The 16,882-nt window shown below is 38.6% G+C and overlaps 1 protein-coding gene across 1 annotated transcript in view; it reads right to left on the bottom strand.

The window, feature by feature from the left end:
- Positions 1–16,882, bottom strand: part of STIM2 (stromal interaction molecule 2) — a 63,742-nt gene that overhangs the window by 12,074 nt on the left and 34,786 nt on the right. Inside the window, exons 2-3 of the mRNA XM_030946844.1 lie at positions 15,467–15,597; positions 5,301–5,415 (exon numbers count right to left, since the gene is read on the bottom strand). Of these exons, the coding sequence (XP_030802704.1) occupies positions 5,301–5,415; positions 15,467–15,597 (246 nt within the window). The remainder of the gene's footprint in view (positions 1–5,300; positions 5,416–15,466; positions 15,598–16,882) is intronic.

Here is a 16,882-nt window from a genome sequence, read left to right as displayed (position 1 = left end):
ATGTTCATAGACTGATCCAAAGTAAAATCATTGTTTTGTTGTGACATGAGGAAAAAAATACCTAGAACAGCCACTGCACACTACAGACTATCACTGACAGTACAGAACACTCCATTTCAGAAGCCACACAATTCACTGAGGTTGTAAGTCATGGGGCAAGGGTTAAAATACCATTGAGACTTTTCACTTCTACTGATGAAAGAATTTTGTAGACACTTTGCCAAATTTTACATAAATTTATAGGTTTTTATAACCCAGTGATAATACTAAACATATTATCCTGAAAGAAATGAGCTACACATTTAAGTGGTTTATCATAGAGCAAATCACATCTGTTGCACTGCTTAGACTGGCGTGATGTTTTCTTCATAGACTATCCATGAAATTTTCCCAAACAAATCAGTTATACTCTGGAAAAAGCACTTTATTATTCATTATCTATCACTGTATCAGATATCACCATTAGTACAGAAACTGCAAAAAGAAGCAACCACAGTCCATCCTAAACTAGAACTGAAAAGTGCAGTTTCTGTATTCTTATACTGTTACTCATTTATTAAAAAATAATAATAATTACTTTATTTATGTTGTGTCCCTTTAACTGACCACTCAACCATTTAAGCTATGAATATATATAGTCATCTCTTATTCTGGGATGTCAAGATCTGAATCTCTTTTCACATACATATTTTGCAAGAAGTTTAGATTTATTATGCAAATTAATTCTTCATTCACAGAAGTCCAGTGCCCCCAAGTTTTGCAGGTGGACTCAGACTCTAAACTACACTGTTCTTCCTCTCCTATTCTATCAATCAGTGAAAACATTCAGACTGCTGCTTTTTGTTGTTAACTTCCATACACCATATGTTGGTCAGGAGTATTACTTGACTTGTGTCCAATAAGACTTCCTGACACACAGATATGTCTGTTCTACAACAGCGTAAAGTATTGAAAAGCAAACTGGCCCTTCTCCACGAGAAGCACTGAAACATGACACAAGGCAAGTGTGATATACGCCCGGACCAGGTGTACTGAAGGGCAAGCAGGACAGCTGAAACTCATCTTGATCAGCACTGCCAATTAGAATGTGCCAACTCACACTAATTAGCTGAGGTTGTAATTTTTCCTTAGTTTAATCACCAAAAAAGAAAGCAGTACTTCAGACAGCAGAGTAGCAAGCCACAATTACTGTAAGTTAAATGCATATAGCATTACGGACTAATTGTAACATCCTTCTCTCTCACAACTCTTTTTACAAAGAGATACCTTCAGAGAGAGCATGTCAGCAACATGCTTTGGGCAGGCAGGTATAGAAGAGCAGTACTCAGTCTCTAACCCTCCATCAAATATTTTATTCAGACAACAAGTTGGAGTTTTGGGGTTTTATTTCTACTTCTTTTCAACTCTTCTAACCAACATACTATAAGGTGAAGACAGCAAAAGTAGCGCTAACTGGCCCAATATGAAAGTTTCTCATCGTTAACCCACAGTAATTAGAAGATCAGGCTATTTACCAGTATTTTCTGTTACATTTATCATCATGTTAGATTTACATCCCACAAAAGGATTCAAAATTTAGTTTCTAGGACCTTCAGCAGTAACATCAGCAGTATGCAGCATTAAGTAATTCATCCTTAGCCAAGCCCTGCTTGCATTCATTTCCAACCTCCAGATATTTAATACCTGAGACAGCAAATTATTAGACAGCAAGGCAACCACAACATGCTTGTGGTATGCAGTTCAGTCCCAGTTGCTGCAAGAAACACTTGTGCAGTAGTACATCAGAGCACAACAGGTGATCACGCGTGCAAATATAGGGCCACTTTTGTAGCTTTTTACCCTAATAAATAAAGTCCCAGAATTTAGTTCACCTCCTGTTTTCCACAAAGAAGGAAAGAGAATTAAAGGGGAAAAAAAGGTACACATAGAAGGCAAGAAGGTTTTTTTGTATTATAGGGCAGTCTACAGGAGATACTATACATTAAAGCTCAAATATGCCATAATGGTAAAAAAAAAACCTTTTTTTTTTTTTTTAGGCTGTTTGTAACAACTAGGTTTTGATAGGATTGAAATTAGTCTGACAATAGCCAAGCATTCATGAGCTCCACCAGGTTTGACGTGAACAGTTTTTACTTGGCTACAAAATCAAGTCCCAAGGGACCATGCTGCATCGCTAAGAATGCAGCATCCAGCCCCACTCTCTGAGACAGGTCAGAGAACCACACTGCTGAAGGCTCTGGACTGATTGTACAGCCCCCTTGCTACTGAGACTAAATACCTACACCCTGCTCTTCAGACAGCAAATTCACATGACCACAGCCCATTACAGGGACAAAGACAGAAGGCAGGTGCCACTGAGGGAGAGAACTTCCAGAGATAATTGTACAGAGACTGCTATTCAGACATCAAACCAAATGTTCATCTGTCCTCTTTTCCACACTCAAAACTACTACCTCTTCAAGGCCCTTGCAGAAAAACCACTGAAGATACACCTCTGATACTAACCTAACAGTAGCCACTAAGTTTGCTACTTGTGAATAGCTGAAAGATTCTGTAGTACATGTAGAAATTCTGCTTGGTTAGAAGAGGAGACAGTCAAAGAATACCATACAACAAGCATATACTGGCATTTACATTGAAAGAAAAGTAACAACAGTAACAGAAGTCAGAAGACTCTCAGAGAGAAGTGTTTTCTACATTTTAAACAACTATGATAGTTCATAGTCACTCCTCTAAACAGAGCAGTCTGTAGAATTAGATTTAAAAAAATTCTAAGGTCATAAAAAGCACATTCTAACTAAACTAAATTAAATTATAGTCTTGTTTTGTACCAAAGGAGCCCTTTAAACTGAGTGGCAACGCAGCAAGAATAGGCTAGACGCTGATTCAAGCTATGATATGACTCCTGCCATGCAGGTAAAACCTGTAACAGCCTTGAACTTCCTTTAATTTGCACCAGCCTAGACTATGCCTTAAGGATTCTGCACGAGGCAGGGACATCAAAAACCTGCCCAGTGCCAGAAATACTAAAAAGCAATATTCTGAAGCCCCCTCTTTTATTAGGTAATTTTTAGAGCTTTGAATGCAGCCAATCCTCAGTGTTACATTCAGTGTATAAAATCCTTCTCAATCAATTATTTAAAAGCAACCTCTACTTTCCTTAATCCTAAAAGGAGACATCAAACAGCAATGGCATTTTTTTTTTGCTTTCTTCCCTCACACCTTATCTGTCTTGCACCAGCAATATGTTAAACAAAGAACACCTTTAAGCTATTTGACAAATATTTAAGACAAACATTCACATAAAACAAGCTTTATGGCAAAGAATAGGGAAATTCTACTCAGCATAAACTACACAGCAGTAGAGCCCCAAGATGTTTCTGTATATACTGTCAAGAGCAATAGAGTTGGCAATTCTCACACAGACACATCAACACAAACAGATTGTTTAAAAGTCTCAAATTACTGATACTATCATTTACACTACCTTCCATCCTCTTGTTTAATGTTGTCAAATTGCTATAAACTAGTGGCACATAAAAAACAAATAAATCAAAAATTCCTAAAACATATGGAAAGGAATGGCAACATTTTCCATGTCACCTAACATCAAATTAAAGTAGTTCATTTTCTGAGGGGCTTCATGCTTTCTAACAGTCAGCAGGCCACTGTTAACACTGCTCAGGAGTCTCATCCTAAAGGTCTCCCTCTGGTGCAATTTCAGTTCTCTCAGCAAGATATACAAATAAAGCCACAATAAGCAGACACAATGAGATGAGACATTCCTCTCCAAGTCTTTTGAGTCTTCCTCACTCACTACATTCAAGAACACTGGAATAAAGATATACACAACAGACAAACTATACTTCTAGAATCACTATAGCCTAAATTTTTAACAGTTACTCATGACTTAGACCTGCAGTTTTGAGGAGATAATTTTTCTGATAATTTACTTGCCATACATTCAGGGAACATGATCTTCAGCTAATAAGTATTTAAGGAATATTTGAAGACATAAGGCCAAAAGTTACTAGCTAAAACAGATATTTACTACATTCCAAACACTTCATGCATTACCTCAGAGTGCACTGAAGTGACTTCCTGCATTAGCAGAATGAACCAATGCCATATTCCTGGTTTCATTCCCCTCCTGTTCTTACTTTCAGCTGTTTGAACAATACTAAGTTTTAGATCCCTCTATGAATGGTATTCTCAAATTTAGCAGTCCTTCTAAAAACATGTGTGCAGTTTCCCCTCCCCCTCCAACTGGAGGCACAAAGGGTAAAGATCACAGGTTGAGATAGCAATGAGATAAGAAAATGAACAATAAGAGCAACAATACAATAACAAAAGGTATAAGAAAACTAAACTACTCACATGGAAAGCCCCTCACAATAAACAAATACCAGATGGGTCCGTTCCCCATATTTCTCCACCAGAATGAACCTCTTCTCCCCGGCAGAGAGAGACACTCCTGTTCCAGGCTCCCAGCAATGACGTGGGGGGTGCAGGTGTAGGATAACACCCTGGCTGTAGCCATGCCCTCTCCTGACTGCTGCTGAAAATTAATCCTGGCCTGGCCACAGCCAGGACAGCACAACACCTTCGGAATGAGGGCTGGGGTGGGGAAGTGGCTGAGGAAGTTAGGTATTTTTCTCCTAATAATTCTAACGTTTCAGATCTGTTTTTTAATCACTATATCCTGGGACATATTTGGCAATGAAGGCTGTACTGATTAAATACTGTCCTTTGATACTTGCAATAGTTGGCTCAACTTACTTATTTCATTTGAACCAAATGAGGGAGGGCTGGTGGTGTTGGATTGTCAATACATTTTACTGCATCACATGTTAAAGAAAATTTTTCAAAAATTCTTCAGACTAAGAATTTTAGATCTTTGCAGCTCAAAAAAAAATTGAAATCAAAGTGAAAGTGCATTGAATTTTCCACTTAGTACTACATTTAAAAAATTTAAATAGCTTGGGAGAAGCCCCTAGGGTTTATTAAATTAAAAACATCCTAATCTGGAATTCAGCACTTGCGCCATCACCTTGATAAATTAGAACCCCACGTAAACTATCTTAGTTTACTTAGTTTCCAATACACAACACACATGAAGAGGAAATTACCTCTGGCTGGATTAAACGAGTTCTTAGTCAGATTTATGTGTGCCTATAAATAACAGTGTCAACACAGATTGATGAAGATGCTTCAAGAGGTCATTCATTCACTACTCTATACTTGGTGGAAAAATTGTTGAATTATAACTGTGTCATCTTCAGCTACACTTCTTTACATACCTTCAGATGTTTTCCAGCGTTTCCAGAGATCCTCAATGGTGATATGCTTGTCTTCTCTGTGCAGGTGACTATGTTTATTTGAGGCATCCTTGTATTGCATATCTTCCCTTAGAAACTGAAGAAAAGGGAAAAACATCATCTTAAATGCCTAAACGACAATTTCTGAAGAGAAACTATACAGAAATGAGGTAAAGTCTTTCCCATCTCTTCCCCATGCAAGCAGCAGAGAACTGATCCGAGTTTTCTACATCAAAGACTCAGAAGGTAAGGTAAACACTCTTACAAGATTTGTCTTTCACAATTATTAAATCCTAGGAAAATTGACGATGCAGTTGCCACTGTACTGAGTTGAAAATCATTAGTATGCCTCAGAATTACAGTGATTACAGGAACACACCCCGCAGTCACACTGTACACTTCTCTATTCTGATTACATTTAACCAACTTCCCCTCCTTGAAAACAAGGTCATGTAAGATTTGAAAGTGTGCCAGTCATTTTTGGATGAGTAATGCCTGAATCCTGCCATACCAGTTAAATGCAACTGCCTGAGGGATGAGAGTAAGCTGTTTACCAAGTAGTATTAAAGTCTTTTGATTAGACAACAAAAATTTGACTTCTATTCATCAAATTAAAAAACAGAAGTCATTTGAGGGCCAATTTTGTGCTTGCTAATCATTCCTCAGTGGTTACACTCCCAAGCACAGAGGCATTACATAAAGCTGCTTCATTTTCAGTAATTAATAGGAAGCCTTTTAGCAAACATTATAAAAAGGAATATCATGCAATCATGACATACAGAGTGGGTGGTGAGGCACTGGCACAAGCTGTGCAGAGAAGCTGTAAATGCCCTATCCCTGGCAGCATTCAAGGCCAGGCTGGATCGGGCTCTGAGCAATCTGATCCAGTGCAAGATGTCCCTGCCTACAACAGGGAGTTGGAATCAAATGATCTTTAAGGTCTCTTCCAACCCAAACCATCCCATGGTTCTATGATACAATTTTATGATGGCAGCGTTGTATCAGTATTCCACAAGTCGCTACAAACAGTTCTCCAAATACATACCCTAGAAAAGCCACGGAACCGCAAAATTCATTCAATTTTTTAATTTCATAAAGGCCTGTTGGAATGCTGGTTGGCAAAAGACCAATGAAAAATTGGAATACTGACTGGCAAATGACCTCCCATTAATAGTGGAAACCTTTCATAACTATCAGTCCCTGAAAGCATTGTATGAACAGTCTCTTTGGGTGAAGACCTTAGGATTAGTATCAGAAAAGTGGTACCTGGTACTAACAGTACCAGAAAACCCACTAACCTCCCACAGTAGATAGCTTGCTTTCTTCAGTTCATGAAGGATGAAGCTGCTCCAACAAAACCAGCTACAGACAGTCATGACAGCTAAGTCAAAAAACAGCCATTTATACAGCTGATCATATGTCATCACCACTTCAAGAGAGGTGAGGAAGAAAGCCACTCTAGTGATGCACTGCAGAAGAACTCAATTCTTAAAATTCAGTCCAGGTAGTAATTCAAGTGCAGAGCATCACACAAAGGTTCCATTTCTAACAAATCTACAGAGTATACCATTCAGAAACTGCAGGAGACACTGAAAAGTAGGGAACATTAAATAATAATATTAACTCTTAATAAAAAGGAAGAGTATACAATAGCAGAAATACACAAGCAAAGAAATATGCAATTCTCCCTAACTAAATATGCAAATTCTCCCTAACTAAAATATTTTTACAAGAATGTGAGGGAATCTCAAACTATGAATGGATTCAAGTTCCTCCCCTAACTGATGGATTTGGGATAACATACTAGTTTGCCCTCCTTAAACAAACCACAGAGCCACAGTATCAAAACACTGATTGGATGTAAATCCTCTCGCTTTTATCTATTCAAAACTTCTTCTGATTGTCAGACATTAATTTTGTAAAGCCTTTTGATTCCTAGAATAGTTCCATTTAGCCCATACAAGTTGCATAAGCATTTTTAACTCCTCTTCCCCATGTGTATAAGAATGGCATAAATTGAGATATATAAATATATATATGCATACACATGCATATACATGAGAAATATATGAGAAACTTATGAAATATGTGAGAACTGAAAATAGCAGCCTGTTGGGGCAAAGGCAATTACAGAACTTCTGAAAAAATATGGATCAGCAACAGTAAAAAGGTTTAATAAGCACAGGACTGTGTGCTGTAACTGTAAGGAAATGTAAAAATATCTGTTGCATATTCCATCATCCAAGTGGGAATTCTGAATACTTCCCATATTGACAATTCTAGCATGAAGCTGCCAAATTCTACAATTGCCATGCAACATGCAGTGAAAGATTGATTATCTTGTTCATTCCTACTCCATGTTTATTGAAGGCTAAACTGAAGAGCAGGAGCTAACAAAAAGAAAACAAACAAAATAATTTTCTTATCCACTAATGTCCCTAAACCTTTCTAGATTATAGTAAAGTCTTACGGATGGAACAGCAGGAAAGAACTGATGCTTTCCCACCTTACCTTTTCCCTCCAGACTTCAAGTGTCTGCTGTCAACTGACATCCCCAGAATATCTTTCAGGAACTTGTAAAAAACATACTAAAAATACAGCAAAAACATGTATTATATGTCCCTCCCTGTAAAGATTATCTCTTTTCACATGGGGTTTAAGGTAAATGCTAGCACTTTCTAGTGACTGATGATGCACTGTCCTTGGAGACTCCAGATGCCAGGCATGGACATTTTTTTTCAAAACAAGTGTTCTAAGGTGATCAAGTTGCTGAAGAAGGACAGAATATGTTGCATATCCAGGCTTGGCCCAATTTTGAGTCTTCTAAGCTAAAAGTCAGATCACTTTTGTCTGTACAAATTTGCTACCTTTACTGATAATTGTCAGCAAAGGCTGTAAAACATCGAAGGTTAAGAACTTTTGTTCAATTACAGGTGCTGTCAAGAAAAATCTGAATTGCTGTTAACAGTACCGCTCAATTGCTAGAAGTAAAGAAGAGAAGGAAGATGCCAGCTGAAAACAAAAAGCTCCAAGGTGTTACAGCTCTGCCCACCCTACCGGACCAGGGACGAGCGCGGCTCCCTTCGCCTGCAGTTCCGCCTCGCCGCCCGCAGAGGGCGCCGCCCGCAGGCGCTCGGGAAGCGGCTCCGCCGCCCGGGATTGCCGGGAGCGGCACGGGCGGAGCGCGCCGGGACAGCGCGGGAGGATCTGACCACGGCCCTCTTTTAAAAGGGAGCGTCAACACAAACTGGAAAGCAGCTTGCACTTCGTTACCAGCACAGTTACTGCTCAGGGGCAGAGACAGTACATCTCTGAGATGTGCTACTGAGTTCTGAGCGAGAACTTCTTCCAAGCGAAAAGCCCCTGTTCTCTTCTGTCCTACTGCTCCCAGATCCCAAGAAAATAACCACGATGACTTCCTCAAAGAGGTCCTCTAACACCAAGGTCACAACACTGAAGTCACAGTGCACGTATCTGGAAAGAGGTCACCGTATTTCAAAGAGTAAGTGCATTCACTTAGGAAGAGGTACATAACAACCTCAAACATCTTTCTTTTGTATCTTTGTTTCAAAAGTGTCCTAATATGGAAGTGCTTCTTTAAGGAAAAGAACTGGGACCTAAATTGAAGAAAGACAAAAACAGAACAACTCTAGTTAAAAAGAGGATTTTTCTATTCTTTGCCATGGCAGCTAATCTCTCTTTTGTTGCTCTGGTCATTAAGTATACAAAGAAAAGGTTAGAAAAATAACTCTAAATAGGGAGGTTAAAAGAATAAGCTCTAAGAAAAACACATCTAAGTATTATCTTAGCCAACTTAATTACTCAGGAAGGAGAAGTCCTTTTAAGACTACAAAGTTGAAACTAAGAAAGCAGAAGATAAGTTGCCTAAAAACTCTGTATGAAGCAAAAATAATCATTGGTCAAAGCAGTTACTTCAAAAACAAGTACAGAATTAAAAAAAACACCCCACCTAGACTTGAAATTAGAGTTTTGATCCCAGAAGTACTATAACAGCCAAAAAAAGAAAAAAAAAGAAAAAAAAGAAAAGAAAGGAAAAGGAAAGAAAAATAAGTGAAAATATTGATGCTGCAAGACACACTTGCAGGACAAACAAGCAACTGCATACTTTCAAGAATGCCATTGGAAAAGTAAAATTAACCACACTCACTAACAGCAGCAGGAACCTCTCTCACGATGTTTATATTTTGTTCTTGGTGAAAACTCAAGTTTATGATTTTCAGTTTCATCAACTTCAAACAGACCCTCTAACTGACAAGTTTACTTCAAGAGCAATTAGTAACACCTCCTGGCCAGGTATTACTCTCACCTTTGAGCATCTATTCCTCATACAGTGTTATTTCCTTCAGGTTTACACCTTCAAAGGAAAAACCAGCAAAAGTTCCAATCTGAGCCTTTTAGTGCATTTCCTCACATCTATTTGCTACAAGATCTGTTGCAGCTACTGCAGTGTCACACATAGTGACTAAATTATGATGGCAGATGTGCTTTTAAATGGCAACATACCATGATTCAGGTATGACTGCCTACCCTACAGAAATGGCTTCTGAAGATGCTATAAAGTAAAATAAAACATATTTAATGACATTAATAATAAAACATGACAAGAACAATGTAGAACACAGCCAGGAAAGTATTATCAAGTATATCTTAAGTAACCTACGCATTCTATCAAAAAAAGCTACAGCAGCTGAAAACAGAAGTGTAGGTATCTACTGCAAAGTAAAACCTGCAAAGCCAAAGCAGAATTTCCAAGGGATCACTTCATTGTAGCAGGACTAAATAAAGAGGTGCAGACAGCTTCATGTTAGCTTCAGCACTTCCAAGGAGGCAAGGCGTGAGGCAGGTCTGGTCCAAGCCACGTTGGAAAGGTTTCCATGCAACTGTACCCAGGAGAACACGTGCTGCCTCTCCAAAGGGCTGCTTTGCACTGGCACAGCTGTCAACTAACACCATCCGTGTTTTCACACAAGACCTGGCTCCTTATCCTGCTCTGCAAAAACAAATTGTCTAGACACGTTCAGAGCTGCTTACAAAACTTCAGGAGACTAAAACACACTCTGCCTGGGGACAAATACATTAGCAGTTGAATGAAAAAAAATTAATTCAAAAAAGACCGCTATTAAAAGAGCCACAACAAATTAAGGAATTCAAAGTAACCCATTAGGGGGAAAAGATTTGCTGCACTGGTTAGGAAGCTCAAAATCCTTGTTCCAAAGACCAATGTTTGTAACAGAATGTCTTGCACAGTGAGATGTAAATGTACTCAGGAGCCATCCCAGTGTCATGAAAAAACAGTTATAATGTCTTCAGTTTCTGAACCACTGCAGCACATATTTTTCCACATGCAGAATTTTGTCTGAACAGCTGACACCAAAATATTAAGTTGTTTACAGAAATATAAACTCCATTTTAAGGACTTTTATTACATAAATGACAATGTCAAAACCAAAATACTAAGGGAATTTGAGAGGACATTTAACATCTTGCTAGTATATTTCCAGAGAACAAAATGAAGCCTATCCCTGTCAAACTTACTGCAGCCAAAGTGCTATAATAGTATTATCATTCCAGACCATGCTAGCTACTTCTCCTGCTTTAATCACTGTATAGAAGAGAATCATCTTCCCTGGTTTAGGCCACAAAAGTTAGATTCTATTTGATTCTTGCCTCCAAACAACATTTTTCAGTCAGTCACTTCAGCATATCATCTCTGAGGTTCCAACTTCTTTGACTATCCTGATAAAAGCTATTCTCTGACGGTTTCAATGCTGCAGTCTCTTCTCCTTACTGTACCTTTTTGTCTTTTTTTATTATTTTTGGGGGGGAAGAGCATGGGGCAGGGTGTTGGTGATTTTCTATGGGGTTTGTTCAGTTTGCAGGTTTTTTATAAAGCGACAATTCCAGTTACCTCCTTAAAAAAAACTTAAGCAAAATATGAAGTGATCTATCCAGAGATCCCACACAAAACTGTACATTTCTGCCTTTAGCTTGGTGAGACATCAGACACACAGCAAGATACTAATATTTCAAAAACATCAGCCTATTCTAACATTGCAGAGAGATTCCTTGAGGAAATTACTTTATGTAGGACCTGCTTAGGGAAGTGAAGGAAACAGGAAAAACCTATGTAAATAGTTAACGTATGATAAGTGTGTTTTATTGCTTGTGTCTCATCATTAAAACAAAACAGGTTCCCATGGTGCAACAGATGCTTCCTGAGGCAGATAGCCTCCCACAACACATGACTAAAACCTCAGTTAGTAACACCACGTTCTCCCTTTCAGTTACCCATTTACAAACCAGCCTAAACAATCATAATCCTTGACATATAAAGTAATAATATCAGCAAAGTCTGATAGGAAAATTCATATTAGTCTGCCCTCATAATAAGTATAGAGGGCTTTTTTTCTTCCTTTTTCTTTTTCTCTGCTGTACCACACCAAATAATAAGGAAAAAGGAACTGTGGTGATAAGTAACTACTCCATGCTCAGACTAGAGCCCCTCTAACTTCCTAATAAGACTTCAACAAAATCCCTCATGTTTTGCTGACTATTAAATCCCATGCAAAAAATTTAGATCAGGTTTCCTCATATCAACTTTATCAAAGTCAAATACAAGTTTCTTTCCAGTCCATACAAAGTATGTCCAAAGGTCTTCCAGTATCAGACAGGTTTTGAGGAAATAAGAAATATCTTCCTTCAAATTTTCTAATATCCAGGAAAAATTCCTTCTTAACAGAATGGTTTCATTTGGTCCTTGATTTTACAGAGGAAAAACAAGCTACAACCTAAAACAGGGCATGAAAACATTAGGAAAAATAAACTGCATGCAGATGAAATGTCTGGAATCACTGTTGGAAGTTAACTGTTGGGATTAGCAAATTAAAACAGTTAAAATAAATAGTTCAACATCTTTAGCTCTTTTTACCTTCCTGTCTCAAAATAACTTATTTACAAGAACTTCCTTCCTTGGTGTAAATATATCCTTGCAACACTGTTGTAGTGCTACTAAAACAGCAGAAAGTTCTTCTACTTTGTCACATTCTTCCTACCAAATAAAAAGAGAATGAACACCTAAATCCACATATTCAGTATGCTGCTCTTCAGGAGTCTTGCAAGTAAAAACCATGCAGCATAAAACAGAAAATCCATTCCCTGCTGTTAAGTAAAATCCCTCTATTTCATGTAAGCTTTACTTCTAATAAAGTGGGTTTTTAATTATCAGTCCTCATTCTTAATCAGAATAAGCAGCATTACCCACTGTGACAAAACAAAACAAAATCTTGTTCTGAAATATAAATAGGACATATTTAGTACATATTCAGACCTACTGTAATCAGGTAACTATGTAACTATGTTGTGTAAATGTAGATCTTTTAAGATAATGGTAAAGATTTAGTAAAAGCACTACAAGAAAAACAGAGGTTACTAGCTGAACTTGCAATTAAACTGCATTTCTCATTAATTTCAGGTTTGCATTTAATGCCTTAGAAGAAAGCACTATGCAAATACATATTCATCACTGATTTGCGTGGAAATTATATGTAGAAAAGTGCTAGTTTGCAGAGAGTGGGTTATTAAACATTTCTTCAATAATTAAAAATGAACTAGCAGAAACAAGGGCTACAATTAAGTCATCTTATTTTATGCACAACGTGTAGTTTGAATATATAGTTTCACCCATCTCTAATTACCCCAGCTGAACAGCATGCCTCATCAACTATTATAATTTCAGCCATTTAAACAGGTCTTTAGCATAGTTTCTCTTGCTTTCCCTGGAACAGGAAGAAATTAAGGTCAGATAGAAAGATGGTCCACTGGAAACCAGGGCAAATCTTCTGAATACTAATAAAATATTTCCAATGTATAAATGTTCCAGTATTTTCTTTTAACTTCCTCAGCTTTGGTGTATAAAAAGTGCAGTACAAGAGAAACAATCAAAGTACTGGGAAGTTCCTCAGGAAGCTCACACTCCATCACTAATGTTTCAGTTTGCAGACTGAACTGTGCCTGTCTCAGACATTCTGCAATTACAAAGGCAGACTACATGCATTATTTTTGAAAACTCATGGCAGTCAGGTGAAGTCCCTGGTGATCAGGAAAAAGGAAACATCACTCCTACTGAAAAAGAGGAGAAACCCAGACCTGAGAAAATAAAGACCATTGAGCCTCACACCTCTGTGTTTTGGAAGATCATGGAGCAGGATCCTCATGGAAGCAACATTACAGCACAAACAATGAAGTGATCTGAGACAATCCAGCTTGGCTTTACTAAGGGCAAACAGTGTCTGACTGATCTGGTGGCCTTCTATGGTGGGGTGACTGCAGTGGTTGATGGGGGAAGACCAAACAAATGTCATCTACCTAGACCACTGAAAGGCCTTTGACACAGTGGCACATAACATCCTCATCTGGAGAGAGACAGACTGGAAGGATGGATCATTTGATGGATAAGGACCTGCCTGAATGGACACAGCTGTCAATCATTCTCTGTCCAGGTGGAGGCCAGTGATCAGTGGTGCCCTTCAGGGTTCTCTTGGAGACAGGGGCTCTTTGATACTTTCATCAACAACACAGACAGTGCACCTCAGCAAGTTTGCAGATGACATGAAATTGAACGGCACAGTTGAACTAGAAGAAGAAAGAGATGTCATCCAGAGGGATCTGGACAAACCTAAGGAGTGGGCCCGTGAGAATCTCATGAAGTCCAAGGACAAGGTGTTGCACAACATTGGAACAATGCAAGACATGAGCACGGACTGGGAGAGGTCATTGAGAGCAACCCTACCAAGGACTTGGCTGGTGGATGAAAAACTGAACATGAGCCAACAGTGTGCACTCACAGGCCAAGAAGTCAGCTGCATCCTGGGCTACATTGAAAGAGGAGTGGCCAGCAGGTCGAGAGAGGTGATTCTTCCCCTCTGCTCTTGTGAGATCCCACCTGGAGTGCTGCCTCCAGCTCCTCAGCACAAGAAAGACATTGACCTGTTGGAACAAGCCTGGCCAACAAAGATGATCAGAGCACTGGAGCACCTATCTTAAGACAGGCTGAGAGAGCTGGGCTGTTCAGCCTGAAGAAGGTTCCAGGAAGATCTTACTGCAACCTTCAGTACGTATAGGAGGGGTATAAAATAGAGGGAGAGCAACGTTTTACCCAGGCAGATAGCAACAGCACAAGGGTGAATGGTTTTAACTAAAACAGGAGAGATTTAGACTACATGTTAGGAACAAATTCTTTACTCAGAGGGTAGAGAGGCATTGGAACAGGCTGCACAGAGACATTGTGGATGACTCAATCCCTGGAAGAGTTCAGAGTCAGGCTGGATGGGGCCTGTTGATGCTGTTTGCACACAGGCACACAGAAAAGTAAGCAGCATCACATTAAATTTGACAATGATAATTCATAACTTAACTCATTCATGGAGAACAATCTTCCCCTAGATGTTATAAAAAAGGATGACAAAACAAGGCTAGAGTCTTCTCCCATTCTAATTCTGAGAATCCTAATGGTAAAGTTGAGTAAATGCTAGGGCAAGTCCTTTGCCAGGACCACCAGGAGCCTACCTATCAAACTCATTTAAGCACAGTCACAAAAACATCCTTAGGTTGTAGGACTTCAGTTACCATTAGTAAGCACAATGTCCTTAATAATTGTCTGCAAAATGTAAATCAAACCAGAAATCTTTCTTCTAGACTGCTCTCTGTAACAGGTATTGTTTTACACCATGAAGTGCCTGCAACAGATCTAAGGTAAATAAGATAAGCCAGTGATGCCTCAACCAAGAAAATTTTGAGCGAAGAAACTGCAACACCAAGCAATGCATCACATCACTGTCTCACTGCAAGCTAAACCTTTCACCTTTGCCCACCTCTTACATCAATCACAAAAGTAGCACCTTTTATACACAGTCATACAAAACTTTCCTTCAGGTTAGAACAATGGACAGTAATAGCCCATTTCAGACAAATACAGAAATTAGACTTTCCTTCCATATGCGTCTGAGGAAAGGGCTGAATTAAGAAGAACAGCAACAACTACTCAAGTGCTGAAAGATAAAGAGCAGCTATACAAAGAAAAGGATAAAAAAGACTTCACGTATGCACAAGTAAAGTTTTTTTACTCCTACCTCATCACTTTCATCTACTTCGATTCCACCATCTTTGTCATCATCCATCTGCTTATGGATCATGCGGAGAGCTTCCAGGCTGAACCGGTCCTCCTCAGTAAAGCACGGGGGGCTCAGTGAACTGCAGGGATCTAAAGTGAGGAGGACAACAACAACAAAAAAAAAAAACCACCATCAAAACAGCGCAAGAGAAATGTTACTTACTTTCGCTTCAGAATATAAAGCTCCCAAGCAAAAGAAAAGGTTTAAAATTCTGCACTGTGCACATGTACTTCACTGCACGTAATCACCAGGTCACAGATATCAAATTTAACCGTCAAATAGTAATTGTACAAAAAAAAAAAAGTGAAAGGCTTGTGTGTGCAAATCAACTCTTTTTTTATTCAGGAAGGAGTCCCAAAAAATAGGCTGGAATAGTTTTGACTTCCATTTATTTCTTCCATCCCACTTACTATCTCCATTTTTTCTCTTATCATCCATATTTAGTTTATGTCAGTGCAGTGGCAAATAAAGCTACTGCATTTCCCACCCTCCTTTCTAAAAGTCTGAACTTAAAAAAGAACAGGGAAGGAAAAGAGAAGGAATTGTCATATCATACAATCATAATTTCATAAACAGATAACAAGGGGATGGTAATCACATTGCAGATCAAATTCTAAATAGGTGGTACTACTGAACACAAAATACTCAAGTACCGCACGAGCAGAAAGCACACTGCAAAGAAAATTCAGCTGATAGTAGTACACGATGTATTAGTCCTGTACACTCTGATCACAAACTGCAGTCACTGTAGAGCAGGATTCCAAGTCAAAAATAGAACACTTTCATTTGCATTCATTACTGAAGGCTCATGATTTGCACACATCTGATGGTTCAGCTTGCATCACCTCAAACTGCTAAATCTGTGCTCTTTCCCTTCTACAAAGTACATGCCAAATGCTCCAAAATCCTCCAAGACATGATGATCAACCATCACCACAGCGGCCTTACACAGACCTTGGCATTAACTAATAGCAGCTATTACATTAATTCTGATGTACTGAACACCAGCAAAGAACAGAAGGTGGAGAAGGATACAGAAATACTTTTTTCAGAATTGAACTTAAATAAGGTAGCAAATTCCCACTGTACTAGCCACTATAAAACTGCACTGACTAGTTCCATAAATTGTTACACTACACTGAAATCATATAAATGCAAATAAAAATTGAGGGAGTGAGTAATTTTGCTCCTTCTAATCTATCAAAGAATTAAGCTTTCATATTGCTACAGAATTTATTAAAAGGATTGCTTATGTAAGTAAAGGAAGCACTTCTAGAAAAAGAGAGGAATCAAATGTCTTGAGAGAAAAATAAATTCTTTAGTTTATGATTTCATACCAGCTGGACTAGCATGATTCTGCTTTTCTGTCTAAAA

The sequence above is a fragment of the Camarhynchus parvulus genome, chromosome 4, assembly GCF_901933205.1.
Source record: "Camarhynchus parvulus chromosome 4, STF_HiC, whole genome shotgun sequence".
NCBI classification, from domain to species: Eukaryota; Metazoa; Chordata; class Aves; order Passeriformes; family Thraupidae; genus Camarhynchus; species Camarhynchus parvulus.
This window is presented reverse-complemented; position numbering and strand designations above follow the sequence as displayed.